The sequence below is a fragment of the Mauremys reevesii genome, linkage group 27 (assembly GCF_016161935.1).
Source record: "Mauremys reevesii isolate NIE-2019 linkage group 27, ASM1616193v1, whole genome shotgun sequence".
NCBI lineage: Eukaryota > Metazoa > Chordata > Testudines > Geoemydidae > Mauremys > Mauremys reevesii.
Genome location: NC_052649.1, coordinates 1,619,215 through 1,645,891, shown reverse-complemented (window position 1 = coordinate 1,645,891; position 26,677 = coordinate 1,619,215). Strand labels below are relative to the sequence as shown.

Here is a 26,677-nt window from a genome sequence, read left to right as displayed (position 1 = left end):
TTATACAATGCCCTAATTGATTTTAAGCTACCAGACAGTCAATACTTCATAAGGGAGCAGTGAACTTTTTTTTAAAGAGAAGCTGGCAAGCAGATCTATAGTCTAGTATTGTTAGAACTGAAAATAAGACCCCTCTCCTAGTACAGTGTTCTTCTGAAAAACATCTGACTATTGTTCCTAAGGCTATAGAAGCGAGCCCCGCTGCTTTTTGTTTACTTCCATTTTCATGCATGGAAAAGGGACATCATCAGCAATGCACATAATTGCAAGATGCTGTGCCTCTCTCAGTGAAGACTGTGAGTGAGTGAGTGTGTGAGAGAGTGAGAGTTAGTATTAATACTTTGCACTTCTCTATCCCCTTTCATCTGACGTTCTCAGAGAGCTTACAATCCCATGAAGTGGGTAGTAGCCATTTTATAGATGCAGAAACTGAGGCACAGAAAGGCGAAGTGACTTGCTCACGGTCACACAAGCCAGTAGATCAGAACCCAAAGCTTGCTGGCATCAGCCTAGTCCAAATTCCCTCTTTAGCTACCTCCTGAAACAGAGCAATAGGGAAAGCCTAACAGGTAGCACACATGGACTTGTATGTAGAGGTGGTTGGAATATTTTTGCCTAACTGAAATTTCAGTGAAGTCAAAATGTTTGGGGGGTTAGGTCTGGGATGCAGGAGATGTGAGAGACCCAGGTTCAAGTGCCAGCTCGGCCTGATTTGAAGTGATCTGGGATGAAAATCTCTGCTCTGAATTAGGCAGAACAAGGACTGGAATCTGAGTGTCTCACATCACAAGCCAATAGCCTAACCTCTGGGCTATTAGATGACACCCTTTCGCCCCACAACACAATTCATTTGTAAGAAAACACTCCAAAGGCTTTGTTTTCATTAAATGGGGAACAAAAACCAAAAGTTGCTGCAAAAACAGAACAGCAGTACTCTGGCTAGCTCATTTTTCACGTGATCATATTAAAATGTCCATCTTGTGTAAGATACTAGGTAATAAACTGGAAAAAAAGTCTTTTGTTTAGATGCAGTATGGTCAGTCAGCTGCCATGCACATTTCCCCCACGTTGCTCTCACCAGGGTCAATTGTGCACATGGCAGCGTTTAGTTTCTATGCTGATTCACTAGCCCCTCTGTTGAGGCTGCCAGCTTGTATATCTTAACTTTAATGAGAAACTTGTTCCCTACCTGCCACATCAGTAGCAACCAGAATTGGGATCCCCTTTTTCTTAAAGTCTGAAATGACTTTATTCCTTTCGCTCTGGTCCATGTCTCCGTGAAGCAGCCCTAGGTTATGATCCTCCTGCTTAAGGTTATTGGCCAGCTCCTCTGCATTCGCTTTCTTGGTGACAAATAGAAGAACACTCCCAGAAGAAGTGAACTCCACCAGGTGCCTGGTCAGCCAGTTCCACTTGCTAGGGCCGGAGGGGAGAATCTCCACAATTTGGGTAACATCTTCATTTGCCTATTGGAAGGAATGAGAAGACTTTAGTTATAACCTAGAGTGGTAAAGGATGGCACAGCAAGTACAAGGCAGACACTGAATGCAGCACAGGGATTCAAATCAGAAGTGTAGAGGCGAGGGGGAGGAGTAGGATGAAATGGGGTGAAGTTCCCCTTTTGAAGAAGTTTCAACTTCATTTGTATTTATTCCCTCGCCTTGTCTCTGAATACACTGACCCAATGGGGCACAGAAGGCTGGGACTGGCTGAACCATCAGGGTGGGAGAGGCAAAGCGCAGACCTTGCCAGGATGCCTCTAATGTTCTACAGTACCACATTGACCATTTAAAATAGATAGATTAAGCAAGACAAGGATCGGAGAGCAGGGGAATAATCAGGCCTCAGGACATGAAAGAGGGGCACTCGTCAGAAAAATCCCTTGTGCAGGATCCGAGGAAGAAGGCTCCTCTGGGAGTTGACACATTTCATCTGAACCAGGGTAAATCATGGTGTTGGTGGGGTTCACTGGACAAACTCTACAATGAACCAATAGGAGTGGGGGACATGGCTCTTTTGATCTGTGTGCATGTGTTCTGATACAAGTGGCCCCAAAGAGGAGGATGTTTTCAAAATAGTCTAATAATTTTGCCCAAAGAACCCAGAATATCTGCATTGCCCTGCAGCAACAGAAGCGGCCCTGTCTGGCTGAGCTAGCAAAGAGGTTCCTTTTCTCAAAGGCAGAATGTTTGTCAAGGAAGCTGAAAACCCAGGGGCTTTAATCACCCATTAATTTTCTTTATTAATCAAATAAGGCAGGATGTGTTGTCTTTTGAAGGCATGTGTACAGATTTCGGTAGGGATGGATTCTCTTATAAATGTCCTGCTGTACAGTTAGATCTCAGCAATTTGCATATATTGCTTGCAAAATTTCTTCAAAGCAGATGTATGCCTGTCACCCGTTTGAACAATTAGCTGACACATATGCTGTTGCCAAGCGAGTAAGTAGCCAAAATCCCCACATAAACCAGCTGGAAGCTGGTTATATTACTAGTTTCATGAGGAGTCTTATGATTGTAAAACCTGTGCACAGGTTTAATTGATCCTTTACATTTTCAGGGCAAAACACAGGAATTCATCCATACGAGTCTCAGACTAACAGAAACTGAAACGCCGAACTACCATACACTGTGCTGAAAATATACTTGTGTTGTGTTGCCAGGATTAGACATATACAAACTTTTAAAAAAAAAGACTTTTATTAGAACAAAATTTCACAAAGTTCTAAGTTAAAATAAAGGGGTCTAGCTCTTTTCTAACTCAGTAACAAGGCTAGTAACCTGTTACTCTCCAGGCAATCAGAGGCTACACCAGGAACTAAGGGCCTGAGACATTGAAGGTAATGGCAGAACTGGGAAAGACTTTAACTTAGTAATTTATCTGAGTTATTTTTTCTCTAGAGCAATTTTCTTAGTATCAGGGTTGCTCCAGGCATTAACAGAAGCTCCCATCACAGTGAGAACGCTTAGTTCTACAGAGAATTACTACAGGTAATTCTTTCCCAGGTGTCTGGCTGGTGGGTCTTGCCCACATGCTCAGAATCTAACTCATCACCATATTTGGGGTCAGGAAGGAATTCCCCCCCAGGTCAGACTGGCAGAGATCCTGGGTATTTTTTGCCTTCCTCTGGAGCATGAGTCACTTACTGGTCTGAACTGGAGTAAATGGCTATAACCTGAAGTCTTTAGATCAAGATTTGAGGATTTCAGTAACTGAGCCAGAGGTTATGGGCCTACTACAAGAGTGGGTGGGTGAGGTTCTGTGGCCTGCGACGTGCAGGTGGTCAGACTAGAGGTCCCTTCTGGCCTTAAAGTCTCTGAGTTATCATAAAATTAGAATAAACAAGTTTTTTTAATTACATTATTTATTTTTTTCAGACCTCGTGTTCAAGAATGCAAAATGTTTCCTCCTGGCAGTCAGTGACCACAGCTATAGTCTAAGCTTTAATGTAAATAACATAAGACAACAGAGTAAGATGGTTTCCTCCACCATCTTTGAATTCTCTTTCAGAAACAACGTTGCAGGATTACCTCTCCAATGTCTCCCTGCACCACTCGAATCGGGTCGATCAGGATATCTCTGGCCAACTTCTCAATCTTTTTACGAAAAGTGGCACTGAACAAGAGAGCTGGAAGGAAAAGTCTATTTGAACTCTCTGAAGAGTACGCTCCCTTTCTGTACTATGAAAACACTTCTGTATAGATCTTATTAACAAGCTCTGTACAACAGAAATATAAGAACTGTGCTAGGTGTTAGGGATTCTGAGTTATACTTAATCTTTTACCAAGTTTAAGGCAAATTTCCATCAAATCCCTTAGCACAAACACCTCAGGCTTATATTAATTTACCAGAATACATTAAATACATACACAGGAAAATGGTTAGAATAAGAGCATTTATTCAGTTATCCAAAAACAAGATGTGGAAAGATGGGAACGCCGCATTGTATTCCCACGGCGGCTTCCATCAGAGGATCTCACAGAACATTAAATATTATGTCTGTCTATCAACTCCCCTCTGAACTAGATATTCACCACCACCAAAAACAACTGGAGCTGAACTCTTGAAAGTCTTGTCCCAAGTGACATATCTAAGGTCAGAGAATGAGTCAGTGAAAAAGCTGGAAATAGAATCCAGGAGTCCTGGCTCCAAGACTCTTGCTCTAACTACTAAATATTAATGCCTCTTCCTAGCTTTTGTCCTGTGATAGTTTGTTGTGAAACATGCTTGTACTTACTTTGTCTGTCAGGGCGCACATGGCTGGCAACTGATCTCACTTGGTATTCTGAGAAAGGAAAGAGAAAAACATCAGATAATGCAAAACCTAGCACTATTTCATTAGTGAGTGAAAGGAAATCTAGTCAAGATTTTTGTGTATTCCGTGGATTTTAAAAAAAATAAAGGATCCATAGTACTTTATATATAAATTGTTTTTGCCCTAGCAAATAAAAATCTGAAGAGGTTCTTTCTGTTCAGACTCACTAATCATTGGTTTATTAGAAACCAGCTTACTCCAACTGAGACGTCAACAGGCAAGTGTTTCAGGCCAGCTGATGAAACAGATGAAGACTGCCAAAATCCATTTACTCTGCTGAGAGATACTTTTGCTCTGCAAAGTGCATCAATTTTCTGTATGCCTCTGGTTGTGAAACAGCGCTCATTGCAGCTTCTGAGAGGGCTGACTGACTTCCAGCCTAAGTGTTAGTGCCATGAGTGTGGAGCTAACCTGAGATACAGACTAAGCAATGCTGCTCCCCAAAAATGAGGGTACAGTGTGTGTAGTGCTCAAATTCCAGCCACTAACTCTGAAAGGCCTTAAAACAACAGGCACTGGCTTGGGAAGGTAAGGATTCGAGTTCAATAATCTTTGACTACATGGAACAAAGCAAGGGCTTGAAGTTGCAACAGAAAAAGAAAACAAAGAAGAATTATCTAGGGCCAGTGGGTCTGCACATTTACCAAAAAAAAAAAGGTAATTCATACTTACCCAATTGTCATGGAAATTTACAAGCACAAAACCTTGCCTGCTCTTTACCTTGTTGATTATCACGGAAAAAAATTAATGCCATTTTACTCACCCAGCAAAAAAACCCAACCTCACAACCAGTTATTAGTAAAAATCTGAGGCTATCAAAATGCTCTAACTTTATTTGCTCAACAATCAGAAGAATAGCTCAGACAGCAATTCCATAGCAATTTTTATGCCCCATATGTCATATTTAAATTAAACAGATTGAAGAGTTCTCTAATTTTATTATTGCTTCCAGGCTGCATCTGTTTGCTGCCAAAATGCTGTTTCATAACTCCCTTCAATTGTGCTCCAAATTAATCTGCATGTCCCTACACCTCCTACAGTACACTAGCAAGCCTCTCTCGGCTTTGGTTTGCTTCCGCCACTGGAGAGTCAAAGCCATGCTAAGTCAATGCACGGGCCTTCTTTAATGACACCGCAGAGCTGTACACATATTCTATGCACTGTACAAATATTAACTGATCAAGCACGTAACATCTCAGTGAAGTAGGCAGGTGTTACTACAGCATCCCCACTTACACATGCAGAACTAAGGCACAGGGGTGAAGGGACTGGCACAACGCCACCCAGAAAGTCAGAGGTAAAAGTCAGGATTAGAACCTACCAGTTCCTGAATCCCATTCCCATTCTCATTTTGCTAGACCTGCCTGGCCCCTTTTCATCAATGCTAAAAGGTCATGCACTTTAAATGCATACCTAGCAAGGGTTCTGTCCATACAGATTTTTCTCAATGGATTTCAAAGTTCTGTTAAGCTACAAGAGTTTCAGCCAGCCAATTCAGATTGAAAATTGTGTACCACTACACTTTATACTGTATGGAGGCTTTCATTCAATACATACCGAAACCCATGTCAAACATTCTGTCTGCTTCATCAAACACAAGATAAGAGACTCTTTGAAGATTGGTAGCTTTCTTCTTCACATGATCAATCAAGCGACCCTATCGGAAAACAAAAATTAAAATCCACAAGCCTTTAAGTGTAACAAGTGGCTACTGCTCTGGTATAAATCATCATGCTACTAAAAAAGAGACTTGTAATAGAAAATGTCTGAATGCTTCAGTCTATAATAGATCACTGCTGTTCAAACAGCAGTTCTGTATCAATTATATTTTCAGGTCAGTGGAAGTAAGATTCCAAATGCATCCAGTTAGTGTGCCTGGTAGACTACGTTTTAAGGCTGGGATTTTCAAAAGAGCCTTAAGAGTTAGGCACCAAATTCTCTGAAATTCCCATCCCAGCATTTAGGGCCAACACTACAAAATGAACCTCTACTCTTAGGGCTAGTCTACACTTACCAGCCGGGGGTCGGCGTGAGTTCGACTTTCTTCTCGTGAACTATCGCGTCTAATAATCTGTGATAGCGATAACTCTGAAGCGCCGCGCGCGATCCACCTCTCTCCACCACTGCAAAAGGCGGTGCGGAGTCGACAGTCGGCCGCACGCCCGCGGCCCGGCGTCTGGGCCGGTAGTAGTTCAATAGTAGTCAGCTCAACTATTCACTATTCCGCTGTACTTATTCGTGCACCCTGAACGACCCCCCTAGTTAGGCCTTAGTTTTATTCAATTTTGAAGTGAAACATGCACTAGAGACCCCACATCCAACAGGCAACCCTGTTTTTAAACTTGTCACTATCTTGTCACTATACACATGCCAGCATAATTTTCTTAGATCTTAAAGGCATAGCAACCTGGACCATTAAATTTTGCTGGGGCCCTGTATATTCACTTGAGATATATTTAAATATAATTTTACTTTGGGGACACTCATGACTGTATTCTTACTTGTCTGATGAGGCAAAGCCCAGTGGTTTACAGACTCCTTCCGGGCCATTAGTTTGATAATCATTACAACACAATCATTAAATTATAGAATTGTGTTGCAATAATGCAGCTTGTTTGTTGAAAGTCAGTAAGCCACAACGTGGCAGTGTGAAGATTATGGCTGCAACCATCTCCATTCTGAAAATGAATGATTGTTGTAACAATCTGTATTACCTAAAATGTGCCTAACACTAAATTATTCATTTTTCATGAGAAGAGCTATATACAGCAACTGCCTAGGCTAATGTGTCATAATGGCTTGGCACTATATATATATATATATATATATATATATAAATATATATATATATATATATATATATATAGAGAGAGAGAGAGAGAGAGAGAGAGAGAGAGCGAGAGAGCGAGACAAATAGAACGGACATCTGGGGGAAAAACCTGCTCTATTCCAAGAAATATAAGACATCCATGCTTTAAAATATATTACAATGAACATATTAGCAACAGATCCTGCAGAACTGACCCATGACCTGTGTCCGCTGTACACAGAAGAGTTCAGATGGCTCAGCACAGTGAAACAGACATCATCAAATTTGGACATTAGGTGAATATTTGAAGCATATGCAAGAAAGACTTCAGGAAACCTTGAGAAAATGGGCCCATTTTTGAACTCACTGACACCAGTGAGAAGATCATAATAGGCTTTGTTTGGATACAAACAAAGTAATGGAAATAAAATGGGAGAGGAAAAAAATAGTTCTCTTTGGTGGGCAATATAAAAGTGCTCCCTCCAGTATAGTTGAGTACTTTGCACACTCTAGTTTTAAATGACTCAAATAAAGTGATTTCTACCACTTCCACAATCTAACAGATCTCCCAGTTAGGAAATATTCCCTGATATTCCACTCATAATTTCCTTTGCTTAGCTGCATCCCTTTAGACTTAAGTTATAACACCTTGGATCACTGTAGAGTACATTTCTACTCTTCTTACTTTTCAAATTGTAGACATGTAGTTTTATTTGATTAGATAGATATCTGCACAAACACACTCTTAAAAGTACCAGAGGGTCAAATACCCTATGCTTCTCCTCAATAATTGGTCCAGAAATTTTTCATGTATTGTTTTCACTCTGGTTGTCCATAACAGATAATCACTTGCATTTCCTTCAGCTTGTCTTTTCTCATTTTACCCAGAGATTTCACTAATACTGATCTTCATTATTAAAATGAAATCATTGGACTTTTGAATATTTTAGACATATGCCCCCCCTCCCAATTTCTTCCTTCGCAGGAATCAGTGTAAACTATGTGGTGGGTACGCTGCTCAAGTTCTGCCCACAGTTACAAAATAGCTGTCTGTTTCTAATTGATCGCAAGTGAATCCAAGTTAACAATGGTGCAACTTCAAATTACTATCATTAGATTTCAGAGTTAACACACAACCAAGGTAATGATGGATTGTTCATGCTTTTCAGTATTATTGTTGCATGTTGTCTGCTGATTCAGGAACACAGCACTGGAGCGGGTCACTTTCAAAAGATTTTCATCACAATCTCAAGGATAAGAAATCAAGTGCTGGTACCAAGCATGCCTCGTACTGACTCAATCTGACCTTATTCTTTCTCATCTTTTCTATTTAGAGATTACCCCTCTCAAAGTTTCCAGATTCAGCAATGATTCCAGCATGTTTGTTATAGCAGCTCCTAAGCTGCTGGTAGTAAGGAAAGCTGCAGGGCTTGAATAGTTAATGAAAGAGTTCCCCATCAACAGGTTTAAAAAAAAAAAAAATCTCTCAATTTCAATTTAAAAGAAAGCCAGGATCCTAAGCTCCGGTGCAGGCAAAACAGAAAGATTCCATCATTGTTAAAATATACTTACTGGTGTGCAGACGACTATCTCTGCCCCTTCCTGTAGAGCTTTGGCTTGTTCCCACATACTTCCTCCTCCATACACCGCTACCGAGCGCAAGTTATACGCTTTACCAAAACGTTTACATTCAGCATGGATCTGAAAGTTGCAAACAAAGCAAAGCACAGCTCAGATCAGAGACTCAAACAAAAGGTCTCTCACTCTTGGAAAAATCAACTAATTCTTAAATCCCACCATCTCAAACTTGGTCTTAATGTAACTCAAGGGAACATATTACAAATCCTCAAGCTTGAATTCTGCTCTGGAATACATATGTGAAGCTCCCATTAACTTTACTTGGAAACCTATCCATGCATCTAGCTGCAGAATTTGGACCACAGCATTTATACAGAACTTTTCAACTTCAAATCATTTTACGAACATTAACTAACCTCAGCAATGTCCTTTTGCTATATTATATATTCAGCATTCAGGAACAACATAACTGACATTATTATTAGTTATTATGACAGTAGTAGTAGTAGTATTAGGGCATGTCCAGTATCAATAGGATACAGCATAGGTCAGCATTGTACCAATCTGTAATTAACATACACAGTTTTTATAGATTTGACGGCTGCTTCCTGGGGCTACTCACTCCAAAATAATGCAAACAAATATTTCCATGACAAGAAGAGTGCTGTCTAGATATGAGAGATGGGAATGGGGAGTCCAGATTCCCACGTTCTGGTCCTAGCTCTTTCATTCACTTGGGTGACCTCAAGCAAATCATTTTACCTCTTTATACTTGTTTCCCCTTCTGTAAAAGGGGGTAATACCAACCCACTTCATAGGCATATTAGATCATTAGTTAATATCTATAAAGTTGGTTGAGATCCCAGGATGAAAGGAGTTACAAGTGTAGAGCATTATCTTAAATTATAAACCAGGGCATTAACCCACAGTTCCATCTTTTTCAACAGATTATTGCAGTTTATCTGCTAATTTCTCTTGCACAGAGATCTGCCATGTTCTATGAGGAAACAGTGCTAACAAATATACTATGTATATTATGTACCTACCTGTTGGCAAAGCTCTCTGGTTGGGCACACAATCACTGCAATGGGACCATCCCCTGGCTCCAACTCCTTTTGATCCATGATGTGGATCAACATTGGCCAGATGAAGGCTGCGGTTTTCCCACTGCCAGTCTTAGCTATGCCAATCATGTCTCTGCCGCTTAATGCAACCGGAACACCCTGAAAATAAAAACACATTCTAAACCTATGCATCAGCTAACACATAAATAGACTGAGAAAACAAAGAGATTGAAAACCCATACAATCAGGACGACAAGATGGCACAAGGGATTGGTAACAGGCTATACACACTTCCATATCTAGGTTGCCAAGTTCAGGTCTGGATGAACTTGTTAGAGGACTGAAGTTATTAGCACTTCAGGGCTGTTTTGTGGCCTATGTGAAATCAATGGCAAGGGTTCAGTACAGTACTCAGTGGATAAATATATATATACAGAACAACTGAAATTCCTGTTGAATCTTAGCAGAGGGGTCAAGAGACTGAACAACCCTCTCTAGGGGGTGTCCCCTCCCTCTTGGTCCAGATGTAGGCACACTGGTGGGGTGGTGAAGAGAAACTTTCACTGCTCCTGACCATACTATATCAGTACTGAGCTGTGATGTACTCACTTTATCCCTAAGTGCTGCCAATCCAGCATTTTTCAGCAGCAGATATTTTTATTCGCCACAATACAGACTAACCTCACATACATCAACCCCTAAACACAGCAAAGTGTGAGGAATTTTATCAATGTTAGACATAACTTTAAAAAAAATCCCATATATTTATTGCATTTCTAAAAATATAAAAAAAATGCAGCTACAGCAAGGTTGGCTATAACCTTACACTACTGACAGACAGCCTCGCTCTCCTGTTCTAACCGGCTACGTATGCAGTAGAACCCCTTGCACATGCACTGCAATAAAGGTGGGCCCACTTCACTAAGGCAATGGAATACATCCCAATAGCCAAAACCCCAAAACAAAACCAAAAAACCACTTCCCATCTAGCCTACCCATCCTACTCATGATGCTAGCTAGGTGTGAACTGTTTCCTAGTATAAGGTTCTCAATGTGCTGTTCTTTGTTCATTTTGTGCAACACTTATTTTTAAAGCAACACAGTAAATATAAAAAGCGAACATCTAGCAGTGCCATATATTCCCCCGAGAAACAGGATAATGGCTCACACCTGCTACAAATCCTAGTGGGCGGGCCAATTAAAAAAAAGAGACTGGACTTTATTTACAGTTGACATTTTAAAAAGTAGCAGGTAAACCTATTTTTTACAATAAGATTAAAATAATTTGCATGGACGTACGCGAATTATTCTTCAGAGTGGCTTAATACAGGCAATCACAATTGCTCACAGCTGCATATGGACTAAGGGTCATTTTTACCTACAACTCTTCTGCTTTTAATGCTAGAGGAATAAGACGTAACAGTACTCACCTGACACTGTATAGGAGTGGGCTGGGTATACTCAGATTTCCGAATTTGATGCATAAGCTGTTCATCAAATCCGAAATGAGCAAAACTACTGCCAGGTCTGGGGGGAGCCGCACCAGAGACCTACAAATAAAAAGATACATGTACAGTATGAAATAAAAACTTGGAACTGGAAAGAGAAAAGCAGAGAAGTCTTTACACAAAATTAAGATAACATTTTTATATCAGAAGGCACATTTTCATTTTGACAGAAATAAGGTTAACGCAGTGTAAATGCCATAAGATACAAGTTTGGAGCATTTCAGACTACAGGAACATGAATAACAGCGTAATCAAAGTTTTGTCTTGTAACTCTTCCAGGTAGATGTTGCAGGAGAAACAAGACGACTTCCTAAGTGTTCATTAATGTAGTCCATGGTAGTGTCCATTGGGGGAGTTACGGCGCACTTTGGTGGTATGCTGCTATTCACAGCCCCATAGTCCAGAACCGAGGGGCAGCATAGACAAGCCTTGAGACTCACAAACCCCTGTGTGGTAGCTGGATAATATAACTTTTTTACAAATGGGGAAACTAATGAGAAAGAGAAGTTAAATAGTCTGCCTAACTCACACAGTGATTTAGCTGGGACTCATATCCAGGCATTCTGACTCTCAGAGGTAGATCATCTCAGTTATTTTTTATTTACTGCAGAGGATAAAAAACTGCAGAACTGGCCATATACAGCATGAAAAAGATTACTGCTCTGGATTCAACACAGAACTGTTATTGCATAATGAAGGAATGAGTTTGAACAATAAATTAAATTAGGTTTGAAATGGTCAATTGTATTTAATACTTTACCATTACAAAAAAAAAAAAAAACCTCAAAATAAATGACATGGAGCATCTGATTTCCAAAGGTGTCCCAGGATAAAGCACAAATGACAGAGGTCTGATTCCCTTATCAAACATTACTATAGTTTCATTTCTCCACGGTACAATACCTCAGTCTAATTCAGGAGAATGTGATTGTAGTACTTCTGGTTTTGGTTTTTTTCCTATGGCAAGCAAACTGCTTCCTTGGGAACCAGAGTTATTAAACTCCCTGATTTATAAACACAAAGCAACATCCCTAAACTTAACTATGCCACTAAAAAAGTGTGGAACTTCTGAAAGCATATACGAATACATTTTACTTTATTCCTCTATGCATAGGTTGAGTGAGTTAGACAGAGTTTTAATGTTGTTAGATAAATGAGATGGGTTTTGTATAATGTGCCTACACAAATGGACAAGCATGTTTAATATAAATGAAGGACACAGTTTTCCTCATATTTGCAGACATGTCCCGTACCTATGTTGAGTATATACAAACCCTTTAGGAAATGTAAGCTGCACTTGAAATACATTGGCAAGATTTTCAAATGTAACGGGTGGTCTTGGGGTGTCCAACATGAGATGCCTCAAAGGGCCTCTTTTTCAGGAAGCGCTGAGCACCTGCTCTCTGAAAATCAGACCCCTTTAGGGTGTCTCAAGTGGTCTCAAAATCAGTGTCTCTTGTGAAAGTCTTGGGCATAATAACCACTAAAGTAATCCCAAGGGGTGAAAGTGAGGGGTCCTGGGAGTATGGTCTTGTTTCCAGCTTACCCGTAGATTCAGCTTATGTCGTAGTTCCACTATCTGCTGTGGGGTGAGGCTGCTGATTTCTTCGTGCTCCTCGTAGAAGTTCTTCTCAAATGGAGGGTATTCAATCTGCAGGTTCAATTACTCACAGTTAGTCTACGAGACAGGAATCCATTCTGTACACTGGATTTTGGCAAGAAGGTTTGTCCTTTTCTGAGCAAAGTCTTAATCATCCCTGAAGTTAGCCAACAGCTGGTCTGGGAGGATGGTTGTTTATTTGAATTAATTTCAATAAAGAGAACACTATGCGGCACAGCAGTGAAATGCTGTCTACTATCATTGGCTGTACAAGAGAAGTTTGTTTCACAGCTAGTTTGCTTTTTCCAGCAGCCTTCTTCATACCACCTAAACTTCACTGAGTAGCTCTAGTCACACAGTGAAGTCTAGCTGGTGAGATGACAACATAGTCAACAATTTTTAACTGAGTTCATTCACGGTTCTTGACTCCACTACTGCCCTGGACATCCCTGACACTTATTCATCATTCTGTAAAATATGACTGTAATTTCTTACCACTCTTTTCCTTACAACTTTCACCTGTAACCCCCTAGTTCTGTTCTGCTCAATTTCCTCAAACAGATCAAGATTAATTTTATAATAACCGTTAGATAACTTAAACCCTTCTATCAGGTAGCTATGTTGAGGTGCTCCACAAATCTGGCTCATTAGGCTGAGGAATACACAAATTCCTTAAGTTAAAACCCAGTAGAAGAAACTCCATCCCTACCTCTGAATGATCAATAGGTGGAAGAGGATCTATGACTTTTTTGGACGGTGCAATTGGATTCCCATCACTATCATATTCCAAGTTATCCTCTTCCTCTTCTGGGACCACACCAGCAGTAGGGTTTTCTGCCATGTAGCGAAAATAAGCTTCCTGCAGCAAAACACATCAGTAAAATCACACACAAATACAATGGGGGAAATACTATTGTATTTTTGCTTAACTGGTGCATATATTAGATGGTCACTCGCTTTAACACCTACCATTGAAGGACAACATGTTCACTAGAACAGGATCTTCTAGTAAACAGCAATAGTAGTAAAGTCCAGAGGAAAGAATCAGAAGAAATGAAGAAAGCTGCTGTAATGTTCACTTAGTACCACAAAATGCTTTAAAAACTTTTTTCTTCTTCAAAAGACTGATTAAGAAATGTTTGTACCAAGAAATGTCATGTGTTATGCTTTATTAAATGGCAGGGTCTATTCTTACATCCACAAAGACTACAGAACAAATGCTGCCACCTTTTAAACATGGACGTTTGAACAAAAAGTCACTGTATGTTCAATTTTTTTTAAACACGCCCCCTAAAATGCCTCAAATGTTTATCTTACACCTCCTCCCACCATCCTCTGAGTGAGGAAAAGTTGTTTTGCTTCAACATACTAATGGACAGTCAACACCCCATTTCAGTGAGAAAGAAACAATTCCAAAAGAACCCTTCAAGAGAGGCACAAGTTGGAACTCACTGAAGGCATTGGAAGATCCCACCCTAGATATCTAAGAAAGGTGCACATCTATTGTAGAGACTCATTTAGCTCTCACTGTTAATCTGCAAACCAAAACATTCTCACGGGGAAATGAGTGTCTCATCTGACTTCTCAGCAAAGACTCAGGGCCAGATTTCCAAAGTCCAGTGCATGTACCTGCGTGCAAATGTTTGCACTTGTCTAACTTTTGCATGTGCATTCACCAAGCCAATTAGCTGCTTAACTAACCATCTCTGCACATAATTTGCATAGTCTCAGGTATTTGCATGCATAAATTAGCTTCACTCAAATGTATACAGTTAGAGCACTTTGGTGTGGTCCTACATTACTGAAACTAAAAGAATAGTTACTAACAAATCACAAAGTATCAAATAATCAGGATTACATGTCAAATAAATGAATAAAGTACATTTTGAAATGAAGTCTCTTTTATTTATTATCTGGGTTAGGGCATGTCTACCAGTACACTTACTGCATGGCAAGCTAGGGTGTAAAACTGCAGTGGTCCAAGCATGCTGCACACTAAGTGTCCACGTGGCCAGCAAAGCATACTAGGGAACTTTTAGTACATAGCAGCAGAGTTCACCCAGAGACTTAGTAAGCAGCATGCTAGTGTGTTGCTGATTCAAACTCCAGCTTGCCGCACAGTAAGTGTACATGTAGACGTGCCCTTATTGTATTGCCTCATTCAGGATTGGGGCCCTAATTGTGCATACAGAGTAAAAGCTGATCTCTGCCCACAAAATTTGGCTGACAAGTCATCAGAGCGACTTCCCATGGTTCCACTGTCGCTCTGTATTCGATGACTATGATCTAAATGGAAGAACAAACTGCCTCCAGGGATAGAAGCTTGCTACAGCAACATGGCTGACCTAGCAGCTGTTGAGTGGGTAACGTTTCTGAGAAGACAGATCTCAGACAAATTTAAAAAGATTTGGTCTAACTTTCTAGAAACCTTTCATTTATTCCTAACAGATGGAAACCGAGACATCACTCTCCCCTCCCTTCCCTGCCCTCCCTTCCTTCCTCTCCCTCCCATTTCTTTTCCTTTCTGTTCTTCTCTTATTTGGGGAGGGGGGAAGGGAGGGTGTGGAACCAATATAAATAAAAGATATTACTACAACCAGTTTAGATGAGGCCAAGGGGTATTGAAAACTGTGTGTATTTTAAACTATATCAGCTGAAAGATCCTCTCACATACAAGTTAAGGAACTGTGAGATTTTTCTCCCAATATTCTTTATTTCTTTTCTAAAGCATCTGGAAAGGCAGGGACAACAGGGAAACTAGTAGACTCTCTCGATGAACTTCCAAGTTTGTTTCAAATGGTATTCAAGTTTTGCTTGTACCTAAGTAGTTCGATTTGGGGGGGATAAAATAGATAGAAAGACTGCATAGGAACTCACTTGGTCATCTTCCTCTTCAATGTCATCTCGAATACCCCTGGAAAAACAAGCGGAGAAACAAACTTCCCTGCAAATGTTCCACATACCCAGCTCTGTATTGTCACTTGATTAGTGCTGAGCTCCATACTTTAGTGGAAGACACAACACTAACAATATCAAGCAGCAATTAAATCAGTGTATAATCCCAACCCACAGGAGTTTTCATAATACATAAACCTGCACAAGCTTCATTTTACTTCAACTAGCATGGCTGAAGATTAAGAATTCTTTGATGTGGATTCTACTGTGAAAGTTTTTGAAAAGTGAGCATTTTGGTTTAAGTCCCTGGCATTACCAAAAGATGTTATTACAGGCCCATAATTAGAGAGGGACAGGAATCAGGAAGTCTGAATCCAGTTCAGAGCTTCCCCAAAGTCGGTGGTGGTTTGGATCCAGTGTTCCGCTTCAGGCCTATCAACGCCATGCAATATAGACTATATTAACACATTTGATGTTCACAGCAAGTATCAATTTTCACTACATGCATCCGATGAAGTGGGTATTCACCCACAAAAGCTCATGCTCCAATATGTCTGTTAGTCTATAAGGTGCCACAGGACTCTTTGCTGCTTTTACAGATCCAGACTAACACGGCTACCCCTCTGATAATGGTACCTAGTTATTTCACCTGATCAAGACAGACAGCCAAGCTTCCGCCTTGTAAATCTGCTTCTGAGCTCAAAATATCTCAACTGTGGGGAGCAGCATGTGGCACTGCTCTTAACCCCTGAACTAGGTTTGGAAGAATCTCACTATCTATTGCAAGGTTTTGTTAGTTTATTTCTAAATTTGTCTGTGCTGTAATGGTTCTTTCACCAGATGATCTCAAAGGAGACATCTATTCTAATAAATATGGTTTTAGACAAAACCAAACATTCCTAATCACTGGGGAGCAAATAGCTTCGTCTGGGCCATTCTGGCAAGCTGGTAGCAATGCAATGCATTGCCATGCAGGGATCTCAGTTTAATCCCTCAGTCCCTAGGTTTGCATGGCCTGGGATTGCTGGGCAAAGAGTACCTGAATCACACTTGGGAACAATGTCCTTTGGATATTGCTCAGGGCGGCAGTGACTGGCTCGGTAGGGAGCTATACCCAGTTTTCCTTGGCTTGTGTAGGGGCACAGATGGTTGCTGCAGCGTAGGGACTTTGAGTGCAGGGAGGGAAGGAAAGTCGTCGGTGATCCTTCCCAAATAAAATAAAAGCCTGGTTTGTTTTCTTATAAGTGAATCTTCCAGTATATTTTGTTTTGGGGTGCCTCAAAGGATTCTGCTCATCTATCATCTGATGCTATTTTACTGCACAAAACTTTAGTCACTGGAAGGGATTCTATGCTCTGGTTATTTACTATATTTACATTACATGGATCTAAAGAACCAATTAAGTTTAATGTAAAATAGAGAAGATGGTTTTTATAAGCCTTGAAATGCTCTAAACACTCTTACAAGGCAGGATCTGAGAGATACAGAAGAGAGCTTACTTTGTATTCTTTCTTTCCTTGTCTTTCTCTTCAAGTCTCTTCATGTCTCGAGCTGCTTGATCCTAAGAGGACACAGAATTGTATCACATAACAGCAAGGATAAAGCTTGGAAAGGAAAATTCCTTATTGCAATGTTGTTTATACAAAGGGATGAATGACCTTGCAAAACATGATAATAAATCTGAAGGGGGGAAAAAAAGTCAGTCATATTGTAATAGGACCAAAGTAATCAGAGCTTGGTTATTCCATCATGCTGCAGGAATAGCACTTTTGGGATTCAACAGTCTCTCATTCCATGTCCTATTATGCTAACCATATCATGCTACTGACTAATCCTTTGGGAGTTCCTATGCCAACGTTTTCCAACACTGTTCTTAAAAAGAGTTTTCTCCACACATCGGTCAGGAAAGCTGTGCTAGAACCCAGCTAGCACCAACTGTCTTTAAACATAATTGCATCTAGCAGAATTGATGCCAGGGCATAAATCATTAAGAGTGATTTGGAGTACTGTGACCAGTTCTTGGTGCAACACTTCAGGAAAGAGATTGACAAATTGGAGAGAATCCAGAAGAGCACAACAAAAATGATAAAAGGTATAGAAAACTTCACCTATGAGGAAAGTTTCAAAAAACAGGGCATGTTTAGTCTTAGAAAATAAAATTATGGGGGGACCTGAGAACAGTGTTCATATATGTTAAGGGCTGTTACAATGAGAACAGAAATGAACTGTTCTCCATGTCCACTGAAGGTAGGACAAGAAGTAATGCACTTAATCTGCAGCAAGAGAGATTTAGGTTAGATATTAGGAAAAACGTTCTAACTATAAGGGTAGTTAATCTCTGAAATAGGCCTCCAAGGGAGGTTGTGGAATCCCCATCATTGGAAGTTTCTAAGAACAGGCTGAACAAACACCTGTCAGGGATGGTATGCTAGCTATACTTTTGACCTTCCTCAGTGCAGTGGGCTGGACTAGATGTCCTCTCAAGTTCCCTTCCAGACTTACATGTCTGATTCTTTTGGTAATTTTTTTTTTTGGCTTTAGTCACTCTTAAATGGCTTTTACACACATTGTTTTTTGTTTTTTTTAAATTCTCATGAAGGTAATAGACACGGACTCCGATATACCAAGTTCGGCCTTATCCATGGCAACATGTAACAATATTATTGTAAAAAGCACCCTGAAGAGTACTAATATAACCCTTAACCTTTTGTATATTTATCTATGTTTCCTGCTCTTGACCGGAGAGGAGTTAACACCTAAATTCATAAAGACTTAATGAGTTGGGGCTTGCCTCCACTTCAGCCATGAATGCTTCCAAGGGATCATCTTCACTGTCAGAGTCTCCTGATTTGGAATTAAACTGCTGGCGAGTGGGGGAATTCTCTGCAGGAATGTATGGCAAATCCACATTGCTGGAATCTTCCTCTTCATCCTCAAAGTATCTGACAAGTAAGAGAGAGTAGTTTATAGCACAGTAATGGCTATAACAAGTCATGCAGTGGGTCTATTTGTTTGTAGAGCCATTGGTTTGAGTCTCTATATAACTGACTGGAGTGAATAACAACACTTTGTACTCATCTAGTTTTTTCCATTAAAGGACGTTGAGGTGTGATACAGGTACGAATGCATTAAGGTAGTAACTGAAGTAAGGCAGGCAGTTGTGGACAACTGTTCCTCTTCCCAAGCCCTCTCCAGAGTCAGGTGCTGCTACAGAGCACTATTCTTTCACCCTCCTCAATGTGTCTATGGGACTGTAAGAAGGGTTAGTAAGGAGGCCAATGTTCTCAGGATGCTGGCAAAAACCCAACTGTATCTTGTTCGACTTGGATGATGCTGGTCAGTGCCTCAGCCAGTGTCTAGCTGAGACTGAAGTATAGATGATAGTGAGCTAACTGAAACTGAACACAAACAAGATAGGGCCAGAGGGAAGCAAGTGGAGATCCATCTATCAATCACTGTAGTGTCTGACAGCCTCACAATCTTTTTTAATATGTTTAAATACGTTCTACAGACAACAAACTGAGGCATAGAGATTAAATGCTTGCCTACGGTCACATAGGAAGTCTGTGGCAGAGCAGGGAATTGAACCCAGGTCTCCAAAGTCCCAGACTAGCCACCTAAGGAATGGACCATCCTCTCTCTTTATAGAAGAGGCAACTTCAGACCGTTTGACAGAGGGAGTTATCTTGCTAGGGTTTGTAACATGGGGTGATTTCAGACTCCCAGCTGCTATCTGACAATCGTATTCCAGAAGTATTCCAGTCAGTTTACCACCATGTGCATATGGCTAAGAGGTTGTGACTTTTCATTCTGAATGGAGACTTTGCCACTGTTATCTATGCTGTTATTACCTCAAATTTAGACTACTGCGAGTGCTCACCATGGTGCCACACCTTAAAACCACTGAGAGACTACAGTAGGTGCAGAATGCAGTGGCTTCCTTACTGAATGGGGCATCTTGCTGGGAATATGCGATAGCAGCACTGCAGGAACTGCACTGGCTGACTGGAATGTTGGGTGCTGGTTATGACCTATAAAGCCCTACATGGCCTGGGACTGGCCTACTGGAGGGATCACCTCTCTCCTCATGCCATTCTGCCACAGCTGTAGTCAGCACGGATGCTCAAGCTGGATTCCCCTCATTATAAAAGAGGGGGGGCAGTTGGCAGGACATGGGAGCTCCAAGACTTTGGAACTTGGCCCCCCTGTTGGTCTAAAATAGCCTGAATTTGGTGACCTTTTGAACATGCTGCAAAAGACATGTTCAACTGGGCTTCTGGAGGAGGCTATGGGCATGCTTCCTACAATGAGGAAAGGGTGGAAAGGAGTTTTTGTAGGCGGCTGGCTGGTTAAGTTCATGTTGAAATGATTACTTAAAATGTACTGGGATTTTATTATATCCACTAATGATGTGTTATGATGCCTAGGTCCTTGAATAGGTATCTTGTTATTATTTTAAATCTAAATAATTAAAATAAGCTTCACAAACAACTCCCACGACATAGAGAAGGGTATTAGTCCCCTTTCACTGAGAAGAAAACCCAGGCTCAGAGAGTTTAAGCTATTTCTATAAAACAACCAAATCTAGAATAGGATACACAAAAAAAAGTAGCACAGCTTACGCATTCTCCTCATCGAAGTTTGCTCGCTTTGATCCAATTTTGTAGAAAGAAGGGAGCTGAGGCGGTGCTGACTTCCCAAACGCAGCTGAAGAGCCAGGTGTTCCAAAAGCACTATGGGACTGTGAAGGGAGTTTTGGTTCTTCTTTCTTTCCAGGGGCTATGGCAAATCCTCCAAAACCAAAGCCTCTTTTGGTGCCAGGTCCACCTTTGTTCCAGTTCATGATGTCAGCAATATCTCTGTTAAGGTCAGAATATATCAGTTAACATCCCCTCTGTTATAGTTTGCCAGACACAAAAGGCACAAAATTCTTTTGACCAGGACTTCCTAAAGTCATCTGGAGATGGATGTTTGAGAAGATAGCCAAAATTCTAGTTGGGGTTTTGTTCCTCTACTGAAAATATTAATATATTCACTTTGCATTAAAGAAAAATGAACAGGTTGCTGTCCAAAATATTACATCCCTCAAAAAGTTCTATCAATCAAAAAGTAATGTTACCAGGTTTATGGATAAAACAGTCTATCACCCGTTAACACAATGCTTAACAAACATTCCTGCCCTGTAGATTTTACAATCCAAGATAGACAAATAAACCCAAGGTGAGGACCCTAAACACAAGAACCTATGTGGGAGAAGTGGAAAGGTCAACTGAATAAATATTTTGCATTTCTATACGGTCCCATCCCTGAATGTTTTATAGCTTTGTAAATACTGCACACCTGAAATCCAGCCACCTTTAGAAAGGAGGGCAATATCCAATTAGCACATAGCAAACCACACAACCATAGGGGGAGGGGAAATGTTGGTCAAGAACAAAAAGTCAAGCCTCACTTCTTAAGAGGTGTGCTTAGGATATTTAAGATACACACGGAGTAGACAGCACCTCAGTTCTTGAGGTTACATTTGAAAGACTCCCACCCAATCTGTTTGCACAGAACTCACTTTTCCATGTCAGCAGGATGAAGGGCTCAGTTGTTGATGCTGCTAGGATTTGACCCTGATTCCATGAAGTTTAGTATTTTCCCAATGCTTGGGCAACTAAAGTCACAAGGCACAAAAAAAAACAAAAAAAGGGCATGACGCACAGCCCTTTCAAGTGTGTTATAGTCAGAGAGCTCCTAGTTTAGCGGTATTATTAGACAACTCTCTGCATTCACTGGAACTCCTTCAATGAAATTAAAGTGCATAGCTAAGAGAAATAACTGGCAAATCTGAGAGTAAATTCTGTATACTACTTCTTACACAAAGCATTTACCAGTTTAGAATCTGCTCAACAAATCTAAAAGTCTAGAACATGGAGTTCACTAGGTCATTTTTGGAAAAAATCATTCCTCTGCTCTCCATGGTAGAGGCTTGACTCCAATAATCTGTTCTTCCCACTTGCACCAACACACGTCTCAAGTTTCAAACCTGCTGATATGTGACAAACATCTGAATTGTGGAACACTTGGCTTTTGTTGCTTGTGCTGTACTTGATGAATTGTAATATTTTTAAACTATTAAATCTGTTTGTAAGGATGTTTTCTCACTGTGTGAATAAAAGAAAACTGAAAAAGCATATATCAAGTACAATCAGAAACACACTCTGTCTGGTGTTTGCAGAACAATCTGCTACACTTGATTATGAAGTCTACTCAAGTCTTTGTTATTGCTATTGATTTTTTTATGTGGATGGGGATCAGACATCACAGTGATAACCTGCAGTAGAAAACCCTAAAGAAGGACAGAAGTGTGTACAGATTTCCCCATCAACAACATTTTGGGGAAAGAGATGCTGAGGACCGCATCTTCTCTGGAGGCCACCTTGCCTTTAAGAGAGGGAACACCACAGCAGTCTCCCCACCCCCAGTTCATCACACTTTAGGAAATTTACTGGTTAAGAGAAGAGAGGCTGAAACTGCGTCCCCAGGGGATTATATGCTTTGAGGATTGGGAAGGGGACAGACACTATGGCCTCCTAACTCCACAAGACCATTTTGCCTTGTGGAAGATCCTCCACTTGGTGGGTGGATGGAGAATGGGATTGCAGCAGTATCCCCTGCCAGATCATTCTGCCTTGAAAAGACAGGAAGGAAGGCACACTGCAGCCTTCCCTCTCATGAATCATCCTAAATTTGAGGAAGGAGTAGCACAACAAACTGCACCCACCTGTTCTCCCCATCTCCCAGTCAGTGATGGTGTATATATGGGGAAAGAGAAGAAAACCACACTTCAGTCTCCTTCCCCCAGAAATCACCCAATTGGGCATGGTGTCAAAAAAGAGAAGAGAACCACACTGCACCCCTCCACCTTCCCCCACTAAAGATCGCCCAGTCAGGTACTGGGTGGGTAAGGGGGGGGGGAATGGGGGAAGAGAGCAAAACTACACTTGTAGCATCCTTTCCCACAGTGGGGAAAGCTACATGCATCACCTCTCTCCCCCATGATCCAAACTTGTGGGGCATGTGAGTGAGAATATCCTGCATCCCCCTCACCCAAGCAACCGTGCTGCCCTGCATGGGGTTGGTTGGACATTGAGGATCAGATCTACGCTACTCTGGGGGGAGGAGGGACATTGTAGCTCAATTTGGTGTGAGTTACATACTGCCCTGGAGGAAGGGGGGCCGCTGTAGCTCGGTGTGGGGGTGAGATCCCTGCCACTCTAGGTGGGACAGGGGCTACCCTAGCTCGACTGGGGATGAGAACCACATCACCCTAGCTCAAGTAGGGGGGTGAGACCCATGTTGGGGGCGCTGTAGCTCAGTGTGTGGGGTCAGACCCGCGCTGCCCTGGGGAGAGGGGCGCCACGGTAGCTCGGTGTGTGGGGGAGTGAGACCCATGTTGCCCTGGGGAGAGGCGGGCACCACTGTAGCTCAGTATCGGGGGAACCTGCACTGGCCGGGGGGGGGCGCCGCTGTAGCTCGGTGTGTGTGGGGGGGTCAGACCCGCGCTGCCCTGGGGGGAGGGGGGCGCCGCTGTAGCTCGGGCGGGCGGCCCCGCCCCCTCATTTTGGGGCCCTGCTCCCGGGGGCTGAGGGGGGCGAGGTCCGCAGGCGGCCCCCGCCGCGCGCCAAGGCTGAGGGACGCGGGGAGTCTCGAGCAGGGGGCGGGCCCTTTGTCCGGGGCAGGCCAGGGCGCCGCCAGCCGCACTAGGCCGCGGTCCCCCACCCGCCGGAAGCGGGCCCCGCTCACCGGGCCCCGCGGGGAAACGCGATGCGTGGCCGCCCCTCGGCTCTCCCCTCCCCGCGACTCACTCGGTGCTCGGTCTCCGCTCGCTCCAGCCGCCTCTTCCCCCGTTACCGGGAGGGGGAGGGGAACGTACGTGCGTGGGCGACGGGATGACGTCACCGCGCTGCTGCGTGGCATGCGCACTGGGCACGGCTGAGGCTGCGGGAGCAGATGGGCAGAGGTGACCTCTGGCTCCGTTGACCCATCCAACCCCCATAGACTCTATAGGGATTCTCAAACTGGGGGTCGGGACCCCTGGGGGGGGGGGGGCGGGGTCACAAGGTTATTACATGGGGGGGGGGTTGTGAGCTGTCAGCCTCCACCCCAAACCCCGCTTTGCCTCCAGCATTGATAATGGTGCTAAATACAGTATATTAAACAGTGTTTGTAATTTATAAAGTGGTCGCACTCAGAGGCTTGCTATGTGAAAGGGGTCACCAGTACAATAGTTTGAGAACCGCAGCTCTATTTGGTCGGATGAGGAGGCAGGCACAGGCCCTGAAACAAACCCAGAGAGTCTCATGGATGAGCGGGACTGAGGCAGGAACTTTGAGGCAGCCCTATAGCCCCCCCACCCCCCTTTGGGGTGGGTGGGAGGGAGATAATAGTCCTTATAAACCTCCCCATCAGGGTGAATGTGGGACACAAACATTAACCTCTTCCCCCTTATCTCTGCAGCAGCTAGATGTCTCTCAGGGTCTGGTCTCAAACAGAGACTTCAGAGCCTGTGCCAGTGAGCCTCCTAGCCCAGGTTGACTACTGTGCTAAAATAGCTATGTAGACATGGCCTTTTTGGCTCTGCAGCCTAGGGAAGGGAGTGGGCTTTAGAGCTTGAGCTTCAGCTACAACTTCACAGTACTGTCTATACAGCTATTTTTGGAGCACTAGTAGGAGCCTGACTCTGTGGACCCATGCTGGGAGGCTTGCTGCTGCCTTTACTGTCCTGGCCTAAAATAGGGCAGTAATCTAGTGCGTCCAAATCTCAATTTATCTTGAGTGTCATGAGAGTTGGCATTTTTCTCACAGGCCCAGATCCTGAATTTACATAAATATGTGACCAAGTATCAGAGAGTTAGCTGTGTTATTCGGGATCCACAAAAACAAAGAGGAGTCCAGTGGCACCTTAAAAACTAACAGATTTATTTGGGCATAAGCTTTTGTGCGTAAAAAATCCACTTCTCCATGCATCTGAAGAAGTGGGTTTTTTACCCACAAAAGCTTATGCACAAATAAATCTGTTAGTCTTTAAGGTGCCACCGGACTCCTTGTTGTTTTGTAAATATGTGAGAATCTCACCTTTTGTTTTAAAGAAGTTCTTATCCCTCATGGTTGCAAAGAAATGTGAACCCTAAAGACTTAAAACTAGAAGGCAAATAAAAAGACACAATAGCGATTTAAAAAAAAAACCTTGATTTTTGATGCCTGACTCATGATATTAGACAGGTAAGCAATACTGAATACTGTTGTTTTTTAAATAATGAGAGTAGGAGAACCCACAAGACTTTCTATCATTCAGCCTTGACTTAAATAATAATAATATTAGCTTCCCTTTATGGACTGATATGATTATTGCAGGGCAAGCCAACAATATTAATAAATAATGAATTAATTATAATAAAAAATAACCCCTAGCTGTTATAGTCAGATTAGGATCTCTACACACACACACAAAGACACTCCTGATCAAAAATAGGAGGGATGAGGAGCAATTATGTTGCAGGAATAAATTCTGCCTGGCTGTACCACACAAACTGGTGAAAACAGATTAAAATAATAGTGATTTATTATGCTGTCCTATAGATTTTCAAAGTGTTTTTACAAACTTTACCTAATTAAGCTCAACAGAAAATGTAACAGAGATTTTAATAAATGATGAGCAGGATTCTGCATGGTAAGGCTACCACCTGTCTTTGCTGCTGGTGGGTGTCATCATACTTCTCCTTGGGGATATATCACATTCCCTGATCAATGAGGGAGTCAACAAGCATGTGGACAAGGGTGATCCAGTTGATATAGTGTGTCTGGACTTTCAGAAAGCCTAACTAAGCAGTCATGAGTCAAAAGGTTGTTACAAGGAGGAGGGACAAAAATTATTTTTCTTAACCTCTCAGGATAGGACAAGAAGCAATGGGCTTAAATTGCAGCAAGGGAGGTTTAGGTTGGACATTAGGAAAAACTTCCTAACTGTCAGGGTGGTTAAGCACTGGAATAAATTGCCTAGGGAGGTTGTGGAATCTCCATCATTGGAGATTTTTAAGAGCAGGTTAGACAAACACCTGTCAGGAATGCTCTAGATAATACTTAGTCCTGCCATGAGTGCAGGGGACTGGACTAGATGACCTCTCAAGGCCCTTTTCAGTCCTATGATTCTATGAGATAAGAGGGAAGGTCCTCTCAGGAATTAGTAACGAGATAGGAAACAAAGGTCAATAAGGGAAATAAAGGGTCAGTTTTCACAATGAAGAGAGAGGTAAATAGTGGGGTCCCCCAAGGATCTTCAGAGATGACTGATGGGGGGGTTACGATAAAAGGCCAATAGAATCATAAATGGTATGGAGAAATGAATAGGGAAGTGTTCTTTCCCCTTCACATAACACAAGAACTAAGGGGTCACTTAATGAAATTATGAGGCAGCAGGTTTAAAACAAACAAAAGGAAGTACTTCTTCACACAACTCACAATCAACCTGTGGAACCCATTGCCAGGGGATGTCATGAATGCCAAAAGTATAACTGGGTTCACAAAAGAATTAAATACATTCATGGAAGATAGGTTCATCAATGGCTATTAGCCATTATTATTATCAATGGTCAGGGACGCAACCCCATGCTCCAGATGTCCCTAAACTTCCAACTGCCAGAAGCTGATCCTGGATGACGGGATGGATCACACGCAATTGCCCTGTTATAGATTCATAGATTCTAGGACTGGAAGGGACCTCGAGAGGTCATCGAGTCCAGTCCCCTGCCCTCATGGCAGGACCAAATACTGTCTAGACCATCCCTGATAGACATTTATCTAACCTACTCTTAAATAACTCCAGAGATGGAGATTCCACAACCTCCCTAGGCAATTTATTCC

The 26,677-nt window shown here is 42.1% G+C and overlaps 1 protein-coding gene across 5 annotated transcripts in view; it reads right to left on the bottom strand.

The window, feature by feature from the left end:
* Positions 1-23,743, bottom strand: part of DDX42 (DEAD-box helicase 42) — a 30,923-nt gene extending 7,180 nt beyond the window's left edge. Inside the window, exons 1-16 of one of the 5 annotated variants that reach the window (XM_039516830.1) lie at positions 23,623-23,655; positions 22,539-22,551; positions 21,333-21,428; positions 20,392-20,628; positions 18,561-18,711; positions 17,269-17,330; positions 15,752-15,788; positions 13,584-13,733; positions 12,821-12,925; positions 11,197-11,316; positions 9,749-9,925; positions 8,697-8,825; positions 5,873-5,972; positions 4,238-4,285; positions 3,531-3,628; positions 1,190-1,466 (exon numbers count right to left, since the gene is read on the bottom strand). In XM_039516830.1, coding sequence (XP_039372764.1) covers positions 1,190-1,466; positions 3,531-3,628; positions 4,238-4,285; positions 5,873-5,972; positions 8,697-8,825; positions 9,749-9,925; positions 11,197-11,316; positions 12,821-12,925; positions 13,584-13,733; positions 15,752-15,788; positions 17,269-17,330; positions 18,561-18,711; positions 20,392-20,628; positions 21,333-21,340 — 1,699 coding nt within the window. In that variant the 5' untranslated portion in view covers positions 21,341-21,428; positions 22,539-22,551; positions 23,623-23,655. The other 4 variants (XM_039516829.1, XM_039516832.1, XM_039516831.1 and 1 more) reach the window with 4 other exon arrangements.
* Positions 23,744-26,677: the final 2,934 nt, after the last annotated feature.